This window comes from Nicotiana sylvestris, chromosome 4, assembly GCF_000393655.2.
Source record: "Nicotiana sylvestris chromosome 4, ASM39365v2, whole genome shotgun sequence".
In the NCBI taxonomy this organism is placed as follows: Eukaryota; Viridiplantae; Streptophyta; class Magnoliopsida; order Solanales; family Solanaceae; genus Nicotiana; species Nicotiana sylvestris.
In genome coordinates this window covers 74,812,282-74,834,400 of record NC_091060.1, presented here as the reverse complement: position 1 = coordinate 74,834,400, position 22,119 = coordinate 74,812,282, and the positions used below count along the sequence as shown (strand labels likewise).

The 22,119-nt window shown below is 35.1% G+C and overlaps 2 protein-coding genes across 2 annotated transcripts; one reads left to right on the top strand and one right to left on the bottom strand.

Annotated features, from left to right (window-relative positions):
• Nucleotides 1-4,934: 4,934 nt before the first annotated feature.
• Nucleotides 4,935-9,787, bottom strand: LOC138889703 (uncharacterized). The gene is made up of 10 exons (XM_070173039.1): nucleotides 9,706-9,787; nucleotides 9,551-9,621; nucleotides 9,376-9,428; nucleotides 8,370-9,292; nucleotides 7,920-8,274; nucleotides 7,533-7,772; nucleotides 7,209-7,402; nucleotides 6,480-6,614; nucleotides 5,955-6,200; nucleotides 4,935-5,758 (listed from the first exon to the last, which is right to left on the bottom strand). The coding sequence occupies exons 1-10, from the start codon at nucleotides 9,785-9,787 to the stop codon at nucleotides 4,935-4,937; spliced, it is 3,123 nt and encodes a 1,040-aa protein (XP_070029140.1).
• A 5,141-nt stretch (nucleotides 9,788-14,928) lies between these two features.
• On the top strand, nucleotides 14,929-21,688 carry LOC104219816 (pentatricopeptide repeat-containing protein At2g17140). The gene is made up of 4 exons (XM_009770556.1): nucleotides 14,929-17,548; nucleotides 18,234-18,786; nucleotides 19,241-19,353; nucleotides 20,945-21,688. The coding sequence occupies exons 1-2, from the start codon at nucleotides 15,057-15,059 to the stop codon at nucleotides 18,343-18,345; spliced, it is 2,604 nt and encodes an 867-aa protein (XP_009768858.1). The 5' UTR covers nucleotides 14,929-15,056; the 3' UTR covers nucleotides 18,346-18,786; nucleotides 19,241-19,353; nucleotides 20,945-21,688.
• Nucleotides 21,689-22,119: the final 431 nt, after the last annotated feature.

Below are 22,119 nucleotides of genomic sequence, written 5' to 3'. Positions count from 1 at the left end.
ATAACAATTATTCTAAGCTCGAATTCTTGAACCCTGAACCAGTGGTTCTGGGTAAATTTCCCCAGCGGAGTCGCCAGAGCTGTCACACCTCCTTTTTGCGCGCCCGCCCCGAAGGGTTAAATGCGCGGGTGGAGTTTTTCCAATTTAAGTGACAATATTCGAAATGGGATTATTTATTTAATTCAGAGTCGCCACTTGGGAAAGGTTTGGCTTTTGGTGTCCCAAGTCACCGGTTTATCTTGAATCCCGAATCGAGGAAATTTTCGACTTTTCCAAATGAAGTCTGCGAACCAGAAATTCTAAGTAAGGAATTCTGTTGACCCGAGGGAAGGTGTTAGGCACCCTCGAATCCCGTGGTTCTAGCACGGTCGCTTAAATTGTTATAATGGCTAAATATATGATTTAAATACATGTTGTGACTTATGTGCTTTTATTAAGTTTAAAACCGCTTTTATTATTATCATTTATTTTTATAGAATTGCAACGTCGCGAAAATGCATCTCGAACTACGTCACAATCAATGTACCCGTAGTTGTTAACACATTTCGACTCCGTTGAGATTTGAATTTGGGTCACATAAATGCGCACCCGAATTTAAGAATGTGATTTAATTAAATCGCGCCTAAAAAGTCTAACGCGTTATTGTCTTTGGGGAAGGCAGTGGAATTCACTAAACAATCCATCCCAAATTCTAAGTATTTATTATGGTTAATCATTGAGGGCCCCGCAATTTTGCATTTTTTATTTAGCGAGGCTCGTCTCATTATTTTAGAAAGGGATATCCTAAAGTGACTACATTTCTATTGTGTTTGTCTCTAATAAAATGAAAGAAAGAGGATTACACACTTGACCAACTTCGAATTCTTATTTGACTATCTGATTTTATGAGGCGTGAATTATTTTGCGCTTTATTTCATGGATGAATATGTTGTTAATTGGTCAGGGGGAATTAATATGCAAGATCAATATAACTACTAAGAGCTTATAATAAATGTCCTTCGGATCCGAGTTGAAAACTGCTTATTTAAACCAAGTCAATAGAATTATCCTATCAAAAACTATTGCTAATAGAGTTTGAACAGGATCATGTGTACTACTTACAAAGATTCAATAACATCTAACATCATATCTGGCAAGCTTAAGGCATTCTTTTTATACATGCAGAATACTAGTTGAAAAGTTATCTAATTACCTGTGTGTTAAAACACTCATACATTCCCCATTAGACAACCCATTAAGCAAATGAAATCACAATTTAGGATGGACTAAGCTGCGATTAAGTGCAAGGCTACCTGACGTGTTTCTTTTTTGAATTACAAACTAAACCAAATTACACAGATCTTAATAATATTCCTAACAAATGTAATTGCAGCAAGAGAATGATTAAACTCCTGCATATCTTTGATTTCATGCTTTCATTGTTACACCAGATGCAAGTCTTAGTATGTACCTGGATATTGGATACAACAGAAGAAGCAAGGGGTCAGTAGAGCAACAGGGGCAATACCAAACAGCAGCAGTAACAGCGGGCAGCAATAGAACAAAATCCCAGTGCAAGAAACCACTAAAGACAATGGAGGAATGGCAGAATGAAAGCAAATTCCCAGCAGTATGGAATCAGAGATCCAGGCAATCCAATTCCAGGAGAAATAAACAATACAAACCCAAACAATAGACTTAGTCGATACTTGAAAGAAGACAGAACTGATTTGGACAGTTTGAACAAACTGAGAATCGAACAAACAGTAGGAAGAAAGCAGCTTCTGATTTTTGTGATATCCCTCTCCTTATCTCCCTTCTTTTCAAAATCTAATGTCAATCTTCAGTTTTGAAATTATACTGAAGTTATCAAAAGAAATCTTTTCCAGTTCTCTCTGTCTGTCTGTGTGTGTTAATATGTATGTATTTCAGCTCTCCCCTCTCAATTCTCTATCTGATTGTCTTCTATCTTTTTCTTGATTCCCTCCCAGTTCTCCTTTTTCCTTTTTTTTTCTTAACAATTTCTTCTCGTCTCTCTATGCTCTGTCTATCTTCTCCCCCTTATGTCTTTCAGCTCTGCCTCTTTTATATACCTAAAGTCATCCCTTTAATAGCCTGTTTAGATTAATCAGATACCCCTCCCATGTGCTGTACCTTTCCAGTTCCACTTAGCCCTTTAAATATTAAACCCCCATGACATTCCCTTGGCAGGCTTAACTTTCCCATTTTATTAACTAAAAGCAGACATGGGCAGCAGGAATATAATCTGACAATATGTGCTGTCAAACTATTTCAATCCAAAAGGGCCTTTATGCCCATGTTGTGCACAAGTGCACATGCCCTCCAGTTCAGATTACCATTACAGCCTACACCTTAGATTTCTGAAATCAAATTAGCAATTATAAGTAACTAAACTCAGTTCTTAATCGATTCAGGCAAATGCTTAACAGAAGCAGGTCGATTTGTTTGTTGTTCAAACATCTGAAACTAATTGACGACACATGTCGACTCGACTATATTAGTTATAACACATACAATCGTAGCCAAAAATCAGACATTTAACAGTATCACACAAGGGGTTCATATTGCAATGTTAACAACAGAAGGGCCCTAGGAGCTAAATGAATGAACCAATTCAATACTCACTTGATTGCACAACTTACACATACCATTATCAGTGAACAAGCAGAAGAAAGAAAATAATCAAACACAAAGGTTCGGGCAAGGTGGACAGGACATAGTTAATAAAAACTCAAAACAAAAGATTTCAACAATCATGAACAGCTTTTAAAACAATCACACAGACTAAAATAGATAAAGAAAAGAAAGAACTCACCTTAAACCTTGAAAAATCAAAACCTTACTTGGATTCGAACAGACCTTTCTTAAGACTGAACGGACTTTAATCGAAGTATTTCTCAGATGAGAAACACTTCGATTAAGGTCCATTAGACCTTAATCTCTTCGGTTTGAACGGGTATGGACCAGTGACGAAGAACCACAAAGTTTCAAAAATCAGATCTGGGATTCATGCTTCCCTGATCAGATTCGGACCAAACCAAGCATGGTTTGGTCACGAGGGGGGTCTGGGGACTGTCTGGTGTGAAGTTGAGGTCGGTTGGTGTAAATCGGGTTCCGACTCGAATCTTCAAATGAAGATTCGAGAAGGTGGGAAGGGATTCGAACTACGTGGTTAACATATCCGTGTTCCGGATGGCAAGGGGATTCTAGGGTGTTAAGGTGAAGGTCACCGGCGTTCATGCCGCCGGTTTTCATGGTGAAGGATACAGGGGCGGCTCTAGGGTTTGATGGGGAAGAAGGTGAAGACGGGAGCTGGGGTATTGGATAGGGGGCAGGGTAAGGTTACAGACTTATATAGTTAGTGGGTGGGTGGATCCTGGCCATTGGATGAGATGCGATGAAGGGCCAGGATCCTTCAGCTCGAAGGAAACAATGTCGTTTCAAGGGTAAAGGGTTTGGGTTGGTCCGGGTGGAACGGGTCGGGTTTGTTTGTGGGTATGGGAAAATGTGATCTTGGCGTTGATCAATCTGAGATCAACGGACCAGATCAGACCAGATTAAAACGGTGTCGTTTGGATAGTTAGGGGCTGAACACGGACTGGACCGGGTAATTCTGGTTTTGGGTTGGGTTGTTTGTTTGGGTCTCAGATTTTGAAATGGGACTCGGCCCAAAATTAAAACAACTCTCACCCCCCCTTTTTTTATTTCTAATTTTCTTAAACACACAAACTAATTAAATAAAAACTAAACACCATTAATTAGCACTTAATGTATTTATTACACGCATATATAAACAAAAAATGTTAAAAGTAGGTAAAATTAAACAAGGCAACAAATCAGGACAAAAATGCGTATTTTATGATTTTCTATTTAACAACCGGATTACGGTTCAAATCACGCATGACACTACACATTTTTTTTTTATTTTTTTTTAATAAAATAAAATGGGCAAAAATCATAAATAATTAACAAAGTGCCATGTAAAAATCCGAAAATTATACAGCAGGACCAATTGTCATTATTTTTTTTTATTTCTTTTGGAGCGATTATCGCGTGAAATAAAAATCACGTGCTCACAATGATGATAAGTTTTTCTATCAAACAGATATCTAAAACAATCTAAAAATATCAGTGCACTAAAGTTAAGCAACATTCAAGAGATTACTCCACAAATTAAAAAGGACCTGAGAAATAGTCATAGGTTTCATGAATTGCTAGCAGTCATATTACCATCATATTGATAAATATACTAACGAACTGAGGCAAACATGCCTTGTCCAGCATTCATGATCTTTTATTTTGATCTATCATTAGTACAATTTGTGGTGTTTTCATGTTATCTGTCCTTGTCCAGCATTCATGATCTTTTATTAGATCTCCAGCGTTAAAAAAATGCACAATTAAATATTTAACATTTAACAAACATATGTTTCTCGAGAAACTTAGAATATAATTAATTCTCAATATTCTTGAAAACTATTGTGACTAACATGGATATAGAAGCGATTATGCTTGGAACTGGATTTCAAAAAATAACCAGTGCCACATTTGATGCCAGATTGAAAAATATTTAGTTCTCCAGGAGCTTGGAGCTGTGATTGATAAGCGATAGTATTACTCCTATTATATATTTTTCTAATAAGATTCTTTCTAAGTAATATTTCATACCTAGTAGCGGTCAATGAATGGAAATGATGGTTGGTAATCCATATTCTTTCAAGTCCACAATTTAATTGAATTGATTGACTGCAAATATAGATAGACAATTTAACAAATAAAGTACATGTGACTAAGCTGCAACATGATATATCAATGTAAAGTAAATTTGGAAGAATGTTTACCTCATTCAACTTTATCTTTCTCTGTAGCATGAGCAACTATATACTGAGTATGTACACTGAACTTGTCATTGTTGCTACTCATTTGATACTTACTCATTCAAAACTTCTATCCTCTAAATTTCGGAAAACTTCTTTATACACTACATTTGTAGCTTCATTTGTTACTTTCCCATCTTCATCATAACATAAGATCTTCAACCCTTTTCTACTTGTTACTCTTGAAAGTGCAACGTATAGTTGTCCATGAGTAAACACTGGCTTCTTCAAAAATAATCCCACATTACATAATGATTGACCTTGACTTTTATTGATGGTCATGGCAAAAGATAGAATGACTGGAAATTGCCTTCTTTGGAACTTAAAAGGAATTCTTGCATCAGATGGAGTAAGTGTCATTCTTGGTATAAAAACTTTGTCTCCAGCCATTTTTCCTGATAATACTTTGGCTTCAATTACCCGATTTCCAAGTCTTGTGATGATCAATCTTGTACCATTACACAATCCCGACGATTGATCTATATTTCTTAACAACATCACAGGAACACCTACCTTCAAAGTGATAGAGTGATTTGGAATACCTGAACATTTAATACTATTTAGGAATTCAGGTGTATGTACATGTTCCAAAGATGTAAATGCATGATCAGACATACAAATTGTATCCGAACTTAAATATGATTTATCCTGGCTATTGTTGAGAGAAACCATGTAATCATTCACCGATTCCACCATCTGAAGAGTTGGTGCAAGAATTGCTCTTTCTTGAAGGTATTTTATATCTGTGAAATGTCTCAAGAAATCAGAATATGTCCTTTTTACAATTCCAGATATTGGATCATCACAATTATGTATGAGAAGATCGTCGGGTATTTCTACTTTCTCAATGCCATCAATGGAACATCCAATCTTTCCATCACCTATTGCCAAGATCCAATTAGAAAATTATTTTAAATCATCCAAATCTGCATCAGATCTATTTTCTTGCAATCTCATATTTGTTGTTAGCTTTAAAACCTGACAGTGGGGCCACAAATATGAAGAATTTAGAGTTGTTGTAACAATCTCTTGCCTAGTACCTTTTTGTAATTACAAGCAAGATTTGTCTAAAGTCACCTCCAAGAACAATTGTTTTACCTCCAAATGGCCGATCTAAATTTGACGGATCTTTAAATCTTAGAATATCTCTAAGAGTTTGATCAAGAGCTTCAAAACAGTATTTATGCATTGATGCCTCATCCCAAATGATCAATTTTGCCTTCACAATCAACTTTGCTAAAGGACTACCTTGTTTTATATTGCATGTTGAATCTTCAGTTGGATTTAGAGGGATCGCAAATCTTGAATGTGCAGTTTGACCTCCTGGTAACAAAAGAGAAGCAATACCACTTGAAGCAACATTTATCACTATATCGCCTTTAGATCGTACGCCAGAAGACAATGTTTTCCAGATAAAAGTTTTGTCAGTTCCTCCATGACCATATAAAAAGAATAACCCTCATTTGTCTTCATTCACTGCAGATATGATTTTATCATAAACAGACTTCTGCTCGACTGTTAATTTCATTACTAATTGTTCATGCTCTTGTGTCAAAGAGCGCCTATTATAGCGCAATTCCTCATTAATTAGTCTGTTAGCACCATCAAATTCTTCCTCATTGTAATATGGTCTTGGCATTGTCGGAAAATCGTTAAAGCTTTTTCCACAACTTTTTAAAATCTTGTCCAGCTTTTTCAAGCAACGATTTTTCAATTCATCATCTGTTAACTCTGCCGCTGCATGACATAAAAATGTTAAAGTTCAAAATAAAATATATACTCATATTTAAAACTCAACCATGTAGTTTTATGTATATATAGGTTGTTGCTTTTGCATACAGATCATTAATTTGTTATAGAATAACATGTCTAAGCATAAATCTGGAGTACTATTTTAGTTCTTTTAACTACATGTATTACAATAACTCAAAAGAAAGAGCTGAAATTTGTGATGTCGTTTAGAACATATAAAAACAAAATGTAGCGAGAAAAAATCGGTATTATAAAATTAATGAAATTGACTTTATCAATAGTTAAAAACAGAGAGTGGTCTTCATCTATATGAATACCAAATTCAACAAAGTAGAATATTATAGAAGTTATGAAGTATTAATATTTCTTCCTTGTTTAACATATATCACTAAAAAAATTTAATCTAATAATTTTATCTTTTAATACCTGGATTACTCAATAATGTTCTTTCTTCACGGAGAATATCTTCTGACAATAACTCCCACGATTATTGCCAAACAATTTCTGGTCGTGACATTGAATTTGATAACAATAACATGACAAATAACTGTCTTAGATAAGATGACATGCCCCAAGTACTTGCCTCCTTTATAACATCAACATACTCTTTGTCGTCATCCAACAACCCAAGTGCATAACATGCATCTCTAAAAGTAAGATAGTCATGATTGTTAATTCTTCTAAGTTGTTCATATGAAGTTGGACCTTTGATTACATTCAACAACAATCTAAGATAATATATCTCTCCATTTCCAGGAGTAACAAAGAAAATCCTCCCAATAGAAAATCCAGATTTTCTCCTCTTTTCCCATTTTTTTTAATTTTTGGTTCCACCAAAATTTAAGAGGGAATTCTGCGTAAGTCAAATCTCTTACTTCCGAATTTTTTTTGTTTTCCTCAAACCATCCCAAAAATATTGATTCCTTCACAGTTGGTCTATTGGCAACATTATCAATTGGATCATCATCAGAAAAAATGACATTTTGTTCATTTGGAAGATTAAATGATAGTCTTTCCACTGATGGTTCTCTATGGTGAATAGGAAACTTAAATATTCTCCAAGCAGCTTCACATTGGGATATGTAGCGACAATCATAATACATGTTGATTTCATCAATGGTTGATGAACCATTGTCATGAGTACTTTGAGAAAAAGCAGCAGTTGCACGATCATGACCTTTATTGACATACTTAAATAAATATTTAATGGATCTTGTTCGATTGCACCACTCAATATTGATATGAGCGCCATATTTTAATAATAAAAAGCGATTGTGTGGCACCACATACCTGTTATCCAAATTAATACCATTTTTCATAATTGTTCTACCATTATCCCTTCTTCTATAAACAGGATACCCTTCTTCATCAACCGTTGTGGCCACAACAAACTTTTTAGGAAAGTGCTTTGTACATCTACCATTCAACATGCAAGGAGAAGATTTCCTAGCAGAATCACATGGGCCATGCATCATTAAATTTTTAACGGCATTGTAATAATTAGGATCATCCACTTTATCTGGTATTTCTGTCGAAATTATTCTATCAATATCTGACGTAGATGGAAATTTATTATGCTCGTGAAGAAAAAGTAAGATATGAGCATGAGGTAGTCTTCGTTTTTGGAACTCAATGGTATAAATCACTGCATTGGAAATTAAGCAAGTTTATTAAAAAAACAATTATTTGATTCATATAAATTATCATCTTTATTTAAAATAAATTATAAATGTTGTGTGCCTGCTTTTACTTGTCCAAAAACTTGATTATCTCTCAAATCCTTTATTAAGTGGTTCAATTTGATTTTGAACACCCTACTTAAAATGTCTGGACGATCTTCAGGATTCAAGTTTCTGCTCTCCACAAATCTAGTAATCTCTGGCCACTTACGATTGCAAGTAAATGTGATAAAAAGATCAGGGTACACGGCCCATTTACATATTGCCATAGCATCTTGATAATTCTGAACCATATATCGTGCACCCCCTGTAAAGCTTGAAGGTAGAATCATCCTTTTACCTTGGGATGAAGGATCGATGTCACCATGCAAAATAGCATCTGCTAGGACTTTATAAGAATCAACTCTTAATTGCTTTTGATGAGTCCTGATAAACTTCAACCGAGAAGATTCTATCATTGTATAACCATCAACTAAAAATTGCTGAAATAATCTTCCTGAAGACACAATGGTGGGAACTTCATCTTTTCTTTCCTGAATTCTATAAGCGAAAAATTCTTGCATGCTAATACATTGCCTTCCTCTCGATGATTCATCACCATGACTTAAAGGAATATCCTCTCTGTATCCATCTTCACCATAAGGAAAAAGCAAAGGATATTGTAGTCCTAAATATGCAGCATTTAGTTCATTTATCCTTTGTAGCTGTCCAGATTGTGTTTCTATAATGATATCACGATCACTTCCAGAAACTTTAAAATCACCAACCACCAAAGCAGCTACTTCTGGTATTGTTGGTAAGTTGTATCTTCTACCATCAGCACCTCTTTTTCCTATTAATCTGAGCTTAACATTGGAGTCTATATTCTCCTGGAATCGACCTCTGACCATCCTAAATGTCTTTGCCAAAACATTATTGTCATCAAGCATTTGTTTTAGATCAGAAACAATTTCAGCATGAAGTTTATTATTATCTTGGCCACGACTGAAAAAATATATGATATCAATAAAGGTTTTTAAATTAAATGTTATTTGCATAGTATTATATAATAAAGGTATAAGACTAACCTGAAAGCATTGATTCTATTTGTAACTTCATTCTCTGTGTCATATATATATAACTGTGCAAATTTTGGTGTAGATCCTTTAGGAGGTAGTAAACTCCCAATTTGATGATAGTTTTAACCACATAATCTGAACGTTCTTGGCCCTCTTTTCTGGTTGATAGAGACATCAACCTTACCCCCATTGACGTAAATGAGAAGATAGAGTTATAACTCCTAATATTTTCTCGAAAATGGCTACTTTTAGGACCTATATTAAAACCATTGCAAAATGATAAATGTGAATATAAGACGATATGAACATGTTGATATTAAAAGTTATAATTCCTCTAACCTGATCCAAATAAAAGTTGTTTCAAAACTTCAGGAGGCTTCTTAAGATCTGGAAGCTTTATTTTTCCACGATCACAACACATTGTGAAAATAGTTTTTTTGAGTTGTAATGCTTGCGGATTCTTTCTTCATACCAAAAAAGAGCACCGCACTTTTCGCATTCATATGTAACATCTCCTATGTCCCAGTAATCTATACTTACAATAATATACAAAGTCAAAGACAGAGATTATTGATTTATTTTATCCAACTACATTGAGTGAATAAGGAGTATCTGATAAGTACCTTCAGTGTAAATTTCGTCACATTCAACATCCACATCTAAGAAAAGTATTAGTTAAATCAATTAATAGGGATGGATTATTAATATATACATCTATGTTTGTGAATATAGATTCTTTCTTTAATAATAACAGAAAAGTGCAAAGATATGGTTGTCATACCTGGATACTCTTCATCATCTTCATATCCTATGTTATTTGGAAACTGCCCTGTTACATGTATAATTTGTAAGTGTATATTGATCTAAGACTATTACTACTCCTACTTCTACTCCCCTGATCATCCATAGGCTCTCCTAGAGAAGCTTCCCTTTATTGCACACTCTACTTGTAGTCTATACGGACATACTAAGTTGTCTAGTCAGTTAAGACTTCAATGGAACACTGCCATTCTTTTTAATTTACTACGATTCATAAACATTAGAGGACGAGACGCGCAAGTTGAATCCAGAATTCAAGTATTGGTAAAGACAACTCAATATTACATCAAGATGATACAGTGCGTTAACGTACAGTATTTTGACATATACTCCTAAACTTACAACTTTTAGTTGCCAGTTCACTTCTTAGTAATACTATCATTCTGAAAAAAATAGTTCCTATATTTCGGGTGTTAGAACTTGAAACAATGCCAAAATATTTCTCTCGAAGATAGTCAATTAAGTAACTTCAGATTCATATAGCCACATCTAGTATAAGGTCATTATTTAAAGGTAAACCAATATCTCATAGAAACATACAGAATGACAGTGTTGTTTGTTGCAGCCCTGATTGCTAGTAAGAGAGTTGCAGTATTTAATTTTCATTAATCTTAACATTGTATTTTACTTTTAACTAATAACAATATGAATTTCAAATGCTTACCTTGCATTATTGGAGTTTCATTTAAATCTGGCAGAGAATTATACATTTGCACATCTACAATGTAGTAGGATTATTAGTATTAATTGAAAGAGTTCCTATTAAATAATAATTTTTTAAACTTTTGATATACTTTAGACGAAAAATTAATATGAGAATCAAACTTTTAATACCTTTTTCAGTTGGAGTGCCATTTAAATTAGGCAATATGTTGTCACTGTACGCACCTATGATGAGAACGTATAATTTTAAAAGTAATACAGATAGAATAAAATAAGTCAACAAAATATGTATACAATAACGGTGTTAAATAGAGAACACCATTGAGGAACTAACCTTGCCATATAGGAATTGTATTTAAATCGGGGAGAAGATAATTTATTTGCATGTCTGCACAATGAGTTTTATATGCATCATTAGTTGTAGAACTATTAATCAACTTGGCCAAACATTATAGTAAGAATAAATTATGATAAAGTAAGTTGTAACAACACAACTAATATATTAAATAGATGATATTTTGACTCACCATTTGTTATATCGGACAAAGGAGGAACTCTTTCTTCACTTCCGACAGAATAATTTGTATTATTGGAAGGTTCAATATGATGTATTCTCATGTCTACAAAATAATATTTAATATGCATCATTAGTTATATAACTAATAATTAACTAAACCAAACATTCAAATAAGAATAAATTTTAGTAAAATATAAAAATATAAAATGCAGAATTTTGAAGGAGGAAACTTCAGAGGCAATAATATGCACAACTTTCCTAATGATCAGTGAAACAGAGAACTAACAAAATATAAGCTATATAAATTTTTCGTTCCTTTTAGCTGTTCTTGTTGAACCGGTACCTCTAACCCTTTTCTTCCTTTGAACCACATGTTTTTCATCCTTCGGACTAAATTATTTTTATGTATTCTCACATCAAAACAGAATGAAGCACAAAAATTGAAGGCACCAAAAGATTATTATTAGAAAATCTATAAATCTCATAAAACAACAGATGCTAAAATTCAGAGCAATTATAAATTACACAAGGTAGAAGATGATAGGAAAAGAAATTTGGCGACAAAATAAACTTAAGCAGATATTTAGATGATCAAGATTTCCTCAAAGACCAGCAAAAATTGCTAGCGCATCTAGCACACGAGTCCGAAGGAATGCATGATTTTGGATATAAATTCAAGAATAAATCAATTATCTTAAAATTTAGTCTCAGTACATGAATATGGAGTAGAAATAACCTAACACTATAGTTCCACTCCCTTCTGTAATTTGCAACTATTGAATTGCAAACGTTAGAACTCGATTACTGTTGAACTTCTTCAACCAACTTCATGTTGTCAAGTCCTTTTAGAAGCTAAATTTATATGAATACTTCTATCTACTCTTTTACGGTAGATGTTTCACTATAAAGACTTCATAACTTAAACCAGAATTTTATATACCATAATCATCACCAAAATTATGTTTTTACCCCATTTATCTACAAATTGATCAGAGATTATAATTTTTTTTTACTCTATTTGATCTTACTACTTATAAGCTTGCAATAAAAAAATATAAAAAGTATTTCAGATATGATTATGCTAATCAAAGAACATACCTTTGGTAACAAAGTTTTTTTTACGCCTTTTCTGATTCTGTATGGTGTATTTGCTTGGTATAGAAAGTGGGATTTTTTGATTTTCCACGGAGAAGGATCTGAGAAGCTGGATTTAGTATGCCCTTTTGAAAGACTTTAGAAAAAGATGAATTGTATTGATGATCGTTATTCTATAGCATCAATTAGTGCATCTCGAGTAAGCTGATAATCTGCAATATGTTCATCTATTGAAGGCTTAAGCTCTCTAAAAAAATTTTTCTCTGTCCCTTCGTTCAGCCCTTCGATCTCTTAACTTATTTTTGATCGCCCTTGGGACATTCCTGATAACTTCAGGCTTTGAGTCAGAATCATTATAGGAATAAATGCTGCGACGGCGTACCCTTCTACGTTGTCCCATTCGTTGAATTTGAGAACTCGTAGTTGGAGTAATTTGAACGTGTCCTTGTTCAGCCATATTTGAAATAGGACTAAGGAAACAATAAGAATCGCTACAACATCTCATTGTGATAACATAGGACATGCATATTATTTGAACATATTGATGGATTTATACAACTATTTTAAAAGACATTGTCAACTGAATGAAGGACAAACATCAGTAGTGGATATAAAGCTTCCTTGGTTGAGCATCGACAGGCAATAAAAATAAAAAAAAGTTTGCTGAAGCTCTTTCGAATATTAAAGGAGATGAGAAGAAATTGCGAGACAAATTCTGTAATTTTGAAAATTAAAAGGAAAAGTACAAACTTTATAAGTTTCAGCAATTCTGGACATGTAACAACTCAGTTAAAAATAGAAACCATATTATGCTAAATTCCAATATGAGTATTTAGCTACACAGCCTAATTTAAGTCAGTATACTAATAAGATGACAACACAAATACAGTTGTACATAATAAATTCCAGTAGATCACATAAAATTTAGTATATTCATGTCCATGATACTATCCTATATTACAAAAAAAAAAAACAATAATTAAATTGAAAAAACAGTTTTCCAAATCTGTTATTCCAAAAAGACACTCTGTAAGAAAAAAATTGGGAAAATAAAAGAGCATCTTTAACCAACAATTATGTAAATCGTAAATCTGCAAACAGTGGATTAAACTTCATACCGTTGTTATTGGGCGAAAATTTAAAGACTTGAGGCTATCGTGATTTTGCAGAAAAATTTGTTACGTAATATTGTCGGAGTCTCCTCTATTTTTCTTTGTTCTTTCAACTTTTCTTGTTTTAACGCCTCCCTTATTATGTCCTTTTATAATATCATGTGATTAGTATAGTGGGGAAGTGGTTATAGTGGGGCAGTGTGGATGATTTGTGAAGGGAGATGTGAAGTAGAGGGTTGAAACGTGAGGACTGTTGGGTGGGAGTGGGAAAACGTGGGGGGTATATGATAAGAGAAAGAACTGCATATTCAAAATGGTGAACTGAAGGGTTTTGAAGGCTACTCCTATTTTTGAGGAAGCCGATGCATGTTTTCAAATAAAATGATTTAATAATTTAAAAAAATTTAAAAATAAGAAAACTGAAAAGAAGTTGGAACGGTTTACTCATGAGAAATTGGAACCGGTTATTATTTCTAATAGTAACTTCCTAATGATTAATTACTTATTTGAATTGAGTAAATAACTACTCCTTCTTCAAATAATAGATATTTAAATATTTTAATTTAAAATTTAAAACTAATTAATAACAAATTAACTAAGTTTTGTCCAAAAAAAGAACACATGACATTCTCTTACGTTACCACTTGGCAAAATTTAGGGCTGACTTTTTTCCTTTTAAGTAAATATAGATTTTTATATATTTAAATTAAGAGAAGTTTATAAAACCACTCAAAATTAATTCTCTGATGTTTGGGATTTGAGGCATAATAATTGTTCTTTGAAGGAAAGGAGAAAAAGTTAATAATGCTTACAAAGTAAATACTGTGCTTTTAGGACAAGATAGATCAAAATTTATCGGTTAGATTTTCTTTACATGCCTTTTCAAAATAATAAAAATAAAATATCGCATACACTAATCTATTATTATTTGGAGACTGAAAAAATTATTTAAAAAGATTAATTTCAACACAACAACAACGACAACAAAAAATCAAGTAATTTCCCACAAATGAGATCTGAAGAGGGTAAAATGTACGTATTTTTACTGTTTCTGATAGACCCTTGGCTAGAGAACGATCGAAAAACAAAAAGTAATTACAACAAGTAGAAATACATGAAATAAGATTGAATCCAATAATATAATCAACTTTGAATATTAATAGTCATCTATGGATAAAAAATATTATACTAAAGAGTAATGCGAGTGAATTGAGCAAGACAAATAGAAACTCGACTGCACCATATACTGCCTAACCTAACGTGCTACCTATCGAGGCTATGAATTTTAACATATTAATTAATATTTAAATTTAAAAACTAGTTAGGAATAATTGTAGTTGGTTTGAAGTGAGAAAGTCAAATGTATTTGAGAAAAGATGACATAGGAGCAAGAAAGCAGCCAAGGAAGAAGGAAGAAGGAAGAAGGAAGAAAGAAGAAGGAAGAAGGAAGAATTATTTCAGCACTATTGAACTCTTACACGACAATGGAGCAGCAAACGAAAACGCTAACCAAAGCATTAATCAAGAACTCGAGCAACCCCAAGCTGGCATGGCAACTCTTCAAACGCACTCTCTCTACTCCAAATCCTCCCCTCTATTCAATCCCTCCCCTAACCCGTATCCTCCTCCATTCCCAAATGCTTTCCGAAATCCACACTCTTCACTCTTTCCTCCTTTCTCTATCCCCTCAAATCTCCCTTCCTTCTCAGTACACCCTCGTCAAGCTCGTAGCAACTTACGGATATATTCACGATGCCATTTCTCTCTTCAAATCTACTCGTTCTCACTTACCTCATCAACCACCACCCAATGTATCACTCTACAATTTGCTTATGCACAAGTCTCTGAAATTTGATGGTCCGAATTTCTTGTCTTGGTTGTATAAAGATATGATTTCTGCTTGCGTTTCGCCTGTTACTTATACTTTTAACCTTCTCATTGACGGGTTGTGTAATTCGAATCGTTTGGGAGATGCCCGCCACCTGTTTGATGTTATGCGCGACAAAGGGTGTCAGCCTAATGAGTTCACTTTTGGGATTTTGATTCGCGGCTATTGTGAATTTGGGCTTCCTTTAGAAGGTTTGAAACTTCTGGATATGATGAAAATGATGGGCGTTTGTCCTAACGTGATAATATACAATACTTTGATTGCCAGTTTCTGCAAGAAAGGTGATGTTGATGAGGCTGAGAGGTTGGTCGAGAGGATGAGGGAGGATGGGCTTGTTCCTGATGTTGTTACCTTCAATTCTAGAATTTCAGCTCTTTGCAACTCGGGGAAGATTCTTGAGGCTTCCAGAATTTTCAGGGATATGCAAATAGATGAGGTATTCGACTTGCCAAGGCCGAATGTTGTAACTTTCAATTTGATGTTGCAGGGGTTTTGTGAGAGAGGGATGCTTGAAGATGCGAGGACACTGACTGAGTCTATGAAGAAAGATGGTATTTTCTTCAATGTGCAGAGCTACAATATCTGGTTGTGTGGGTTGGTGAAGAATAGTAAGATGTTGGAGGCTCAATCAGTGCTGAAAGAGATGTCGGAGAATGGAGTAGCTCCCACGATATATTCTTATAACATTGTGATTGATGGCCTTTGCAAGAATGGGATGCTTGGTGATGCCAAAATGCTGATGAGCTTAATGGTAAGTGATGGTAAATTTCCAGATACAGTTACTTATAGCACTCTACTCCATGGCTACTGCATGAAAAGTAAAGTGACCGAGGCAAAGAATATTCTGCATGAGATGATGAAGAGAGGCTGCATTCCAAATACGTACACTTGTAATACTCTGCTTCATAGCATGTGGAAAGAAGGGAAAATATCAGAGGCGCAGCAGTTACTGCAGAAGATGAATGAGAGAGGTTATGGCCTGGATATTGTGAGTTGCAACATAGTGATTCATGGTCTCTGCCGAACTGGAGAAGTGGACAAAGCTGTCGAGATTGTGAGTGAAATGTGGAGCCACGGAAGTGCTGCGCTTGGTGATCTTGGAAAGTCGTTTATGAGCTTGGTGAATGAAGATGATCATGGGAGGAAATGCCTGCCCGACTTGATCACCTATTCAACCATAATTAGCAGTTTATTCAGAGAAGGGAAGCTTGATGAAGCTAAGAAGAAGTTTCTTGAGATGATGGGAAAGAAGTTGTACCCTGATTCAATTATTTATAATACTATTTTACATCATCTGTGTAAAAGAGGAAAGGTATCATCTGCATTTCAGGTTCTAAAGGACATGGAGAAGAAAGGTTGTAACAAGAGCTTACGAACTTATAATTCTTTGATACTCGGATTGGGGAGCAAAAATCAAATATTCGAAATGTGTGGCCTGATGGATGAAATGAGAGAAAAAGGGATTTCTCCAAATGTTTACACGTACAATATCATGACTAGCTGTCTATGCAAATCTGGGAGAACTGAAGAAGCAATTTCTCTTTTGAATGAAATGTTACAGAAAGGAATAATTCCTAATCTGCATATCTTTGAGTTGCTTATTACGTCATATTGCAGGAATGGTGAGTTCAGACCAGCTCAGGAGGTATTTGATATAGCCTTGAGTATATGTGGTCACAAGGAAGCACTCTACGCACTGATGTTCAATGAATATCTTGCTGGAGGTGAAATCTTGGAAGCTAAGCAATTACTGGAAACTGCATTAGAGCAACGCGTTGATCTAGGAAGCTTCCTTTACAAAGATCTTATTGACAAGCTGTCTAAGGAGGATAATTTAGACAGTGCTCATGATATTCTCACCAGGATGATGGACATAGGATATGCGTTTAATCCTGCATCATTCATGCCAGTCATTGACGGTTTACGTAAATTGGGTAATAAGCAGGAGGCAGATGAACTAGCGGAGAGGATGCTGGAGATGGTTTCAGAAGGTAAGGTGGGTAACAAAGCTTACCAAAACTATAGGGAGTTAAATCGTGTGAAGCGAAGCAAATATGGGGGAGATGGTTGGCAGGCAATTGTGCACAGGTAAGGAGTTTAAGTTCATCTGCTTTATCTTAGTTTTCCTTTTATTCAGGTGGTCCTCTATTATTTGAGAAACTTACTCTTTCCTCCCCCCAAAAGTGAATACGTTGAGTTTGCTAGGTTGGCCCCTTTACCTGGGATCATCTGTTTCACTAGATATCTAGTCTGGCTCTACGAGATAATTACCTAGTTATTAGGTTGTGGAACTTCCGAGTCTATGAGAAACCGTGTCCTATGTCAATTTATTTAAAGGAAAAAGTGGAGTCTTGTGGAAGAAGAAAATGAAAAGGAAAACGGCCAAACTTCTGGTTAATAGGGTCGTCAAATATGAGTTAGTGCAACCTGTATAGTCTTAACTTGGTAAGGTCAAGCCAAGTTTAGACACTCTCATGCTCATGGATCGTTTTTTCACTCTCATGTTTTGTCCTTTTCGATTATTTTTCGCATAAAGTGATAATTTGTTGATTGTGGAGAAGCCCTGGTATACCAGCGGTATAGAAAAAGTGGAAAACCTACAAGAGAATGTCGTTCTCTTAAAAATCATATCTTTTCCATTATTACGTCGTACCTTGACTAAATTGTCAGTTGATAGATTATTCTTTTTTTATTTCTGCTTGTTTCATAAATCTCCTTTTATAGTCTATCATGTTTCATGAAATCTTCTTGACAATCTATCCTGTTTTGACAGAGACGATGGAAGTGCAGCAGCCTTGAAAAATTTGAAGCGGGTACAGAAAGGATGGGGTCAAGGAAGTGTATTAAGTCTCCGAACTCCCAAAAATGAAATTCTGGATGACTAGTAATCAGGCTGCTAGTATTTAAATGTTCCTTTCTTCATGGTCAAGGGTGGAGGTAGAAAGAGAGATACGGGTTTGGCCAAACTCACTAGCTTTAGTACAAACCCTGTATTTGTGTGAAGAAATTTACTAAATATGTATAAAGATTAAATTCAGAACCCAGTTACTAAAGCGTGACATCACTATTCTAGAATTTGAAACCCATAAAGTTCAAATCCTGGCTCTGGCTCTGGTCATTGTCATGGACTGCGAGTTTCGAGGGGATTGGTAGCAAACCGTGGTGCCCTTGAAAACCTAAAATGGAAAATGCAGCCAGTTCAACTAAGCATATCTAGTTTCCAAGTCATGAAATGATTATTGGGGCTGACAAGGATGCTGACCTCATAAACGAATGGATCCCTGTGCCCAATATAGAGAACGGATCACTATCTGCAGTTTATACAGGTTCTCATTGTCACTTGTTCCTACTGCTCCATGCACTGATCCGGCCTTAATATCATACCTTTGGACCTATTTTAGTTTCATTTTTATTTCTTTGTTTAATCTTTTTTTCTTTTATCAACTAAAGAGCCAGAGATATTTTGATAGAAAATGCATACATAAAATTTAAAGCTTTGAGTTCTTTTACCATGTATCTAATAATGAAAGAACTCAAAAGTTTATGTGTTCTTCAAGTTTGACTGACCAGTTTATTAATGAAGTACTAAAAACATCTCTCCAGATTACCTTCATACCCAGATTGATTTTCTCCCCTGCATATTTGATTTCTTCAATATTCTATTTGATCCCTTTGTGCTCCACATCACAATCAACATTTTTTTTGTGTGCTCCTCTCTCTCTCTCTCTCTCTCTCTCTCTCTCTCTTATTTACATGATCTTTTTTTTAAATCACTAACAGATGAAGAAGCTGCAGTAGCGAAAACCCCAATTCGGGTCTGTAAGGCCGAACGCACATAACCGCGGAACATTGATCTCCTGATGACTGGATCAACATGTTTGTGCTGGTCCATTGTAAGTTTTCAGTTACTTCCTGCATAATTACGATTATGAAGCTACTTTACTTGATCACCCCCCCCCCCCCCCAAAAAAAAATACGGATATGAAACATCTTAATTTTTCATTGTTTGAAGACAACTTTTTGATGAAAAGAGAATATCAGGTGGAGTTTTGGCGTCTCAAGTGTCTCACCTTTCTCCACTTGTCCTTAACCTTTCTTCGTCTTCCCCATTCTTCTCCAGCAGCTAAAGCTAACTGTGGTTGTTTGGTGATGGATATCATCATAATAGGCCTGTGTATGGCATAGAGGTTACAGTGAAAGAGAGGAAAGTTCAATATGATCTGTCAGTCTTTATGCTATTATTACATTGGAAATCAATGGAACTTCAACATAGTGTTCATACCAAGAAGTTCATGTCAATCTCCTTAGCAAATATATAGGCCTCTATTGTGGATCTACCAGGCATAAATCCAAACTGGTTCTCTATCACTCTTGTTGTGTCCCTAAGCCTATGCTGTCTCACTCTTCCCCAAGTTCCGTCATATGACCCATTTTATATTAAGTATCACGGTGAAAAAAATTAATTAATATTTAAGCACATAATCAACTTAAGTTAATTTCTGATTTACTTAATACTTGACCCTAGGGGATGAATTCGTATTTTTAAAGTAATAGTCACACAACTCAACCGAGCTAAGCTCAGGCTCCAAGACTATGATATTATGGAATTCTTTGTGAGGATTGTAAATGGACCTTGGTTGAAAAGTTCTCGACGGGCTGACCTCAAATAGAAGAGATTGGATCGAATTTCATTGCCAAAGACAGATTTGCATTGGCCTCTTCAACTTGAGATATATGTTTATGTGTTTCATGGATATCCGATTGTAATACAATCTATTTTAAGAGATATATGGAGATATGTGGATCTTTTTTTTTTCTTCCTTATGATAAGGATAAATGGACATGTGGGTCTTTAGGTGGATGTCTGATTTTGCATTAGAAGACCAAATGTGTTTGGGTACTCCTTCTAAAACTCCAACAGCACCTAAGCAGATTAGAAGCCTTGAAGCAAATCATAGACCAAACCGGAACCTGTCACCTTAGACCAAGTAATAGGCAATTAGCCAGGAATCCAGACCTAAAGTAGCTAAGGCACGACCAGACGTGAACCTAACAATGCCCCTTCATGGGTAGATTTGGATTGGGGTAGAAGTAGAAGAAGAAGAAACTGAGCTGAAAGGCTTTCGGCAGAAGCTTGAATACGTAGGACTATCCAAAATCTACAAAAAATGAAAATGTAAATACTTGGCATTCCTGGAAAGTTTTAATTTTATTTAGATTTGTTCTCAGCTGGGAACTGTTGTTCCACAGTTGAGTGAATAGCTTTCAAAGTCTATTTGTGGAAGTTTTGGAAGTGATTGGAAGTCTAGCTTCTCTTTGTGCTTTAGATCATTGTTATCTTAAATAATATTTCATTTTAGAGCATACACATTGGAAAAGCACTTCTCTCTATGTTATTTACTCTCAAATTACATTTCATTTCACTCTCAAGCTTGAGCAGGATAATCTTCGTTCTCACAGAAAATTGTTTACTTATGATGCAAGGTTGGGAACATAGGAACCAGCTGTAATCAGTGTCTATGGTAACTTCTCATGTCTATCATGCCAGAACCCAGACGTTGGTGTACTTTTTAGGAGGAAAAATCAGCAAGTGTGGTAGACAGCAAAGTGAAAAAAGAGGACAAAGATGCTAAAGACCAGTTGATGATCAGTTTACCTTTCAGCCAGAAGAAAAGTGTCATCTACATTTTAAAGCAAATAAGAGACCTGGTGAACATAGATAACACCATTACTTCTGTGCATCATGATCCCAAGTGTAAAGGGTTTCGCTCGAAATGTGGCGCCAATAATAATGTACTTGATGTGTGTGTCATGCAAAGGGCGGAGTAATTTTGTGGCACTCTTGGAGGATCGAGAAAGCAAATGCAGCAGATCGTGACGTCAGTCATCTTTGCACAGCTGATTTTTGGTAGTTTATAACTCGAGGCTTTCATGTCTGTATAACTGCTTGTTTTAGTAATTGGTATCATGTAGCAGTTGCTGCTTTCAGCAATTAAGCTCTTCAAAGTCTTTTCGTTTTAAGATCGGTCCTATCTCTAACCGACGAATTCATCTTGATGAATTCATTGACTAGTTGTGGCTATGCTGAGTTGTTAAGATGCAATACCTGATTCTTATGTGTACCAAGAAGAGTAGATTCTGGAAGGTAAGATCGAGATATTTGTGACAAAGTGATCTTTGAATAGATCACGTATTTGAGGATTGTAGGATTCATACGAGTTAAAATCGAATCAACGTCTTTAGAATCTTGAGAATTCAGCTGCTACTTCAACATCACCTCATTGACTGGTACTGTGCATTATATGTACCATTGTAGATACTGTATTTCCTGCCCTAGTGTTGTATCCAATTAACACTTTTTCTTCGACTTTCGTTCTATATTTTTTATTTGGTTAGGCCAGCGATGATTTTGAGCATGAAAATATTAACCAATTTGTTCATAAGCCTCACAATGATTAGCATCTTTTGAACAAACATAACTTGGTTAATAGTACATCTTTAACAAAGAAACACAACATAAAAAGCTTATTAGCCTCACCGATAACGCTCTTATAGCTAGTAGAAGCCACCCGAATCTCTCGACACCAACTAGAGCGTGAAAATTACATGGGGCGCCCTATTTGAGGAAAAAAGATCCAGTCAAGTAATATTCAATGAAC

What these genes read in the sequence shown, in the direction of transcription:
- LOC138889703 (XM_070173039.1), bottom strand. Translation starts at nt 9,787, where the DNA reads ATGTGTTGTGATCGTGGAAAAATAAAGCTTCCAGATCTTAAGAAGCCT. An exon ending in ACAACTTTTATTTGGATCAG is followed by an intron (nt 9,622 to 9,705) that starts GTTAGAGGAATT and finishes GTTTTAATATAG; the next exon opens with GTCCTAAAAGTAGCCATTTT. An exon ending in TGATGTTATAAAGGAGGCAA is followed by an intron (nt 6,615 to 7,208) that starts GTACTTGGGGCA and finishes TATGTCATGCAG; the next exon opens with CGGCAGAGTTAACAGATGAT.
- LOC104219816 (XM_009770556.1), top strand. Translation starts at nt 15,057, where the DNA reads ATGGAGCAGCAAACGAAAACGCTAACCAAAGCATTAATCAAGAACTCG. An exon ending in TGGCAGGCAATTGTGCACAG is followed by an intron (nt 17,549 to 18,233) that starts GTAAGGAGTTTA and finishes CTGTTTTGACAG; the next exon opens with AGACGATGGAAGTGCAGCAG.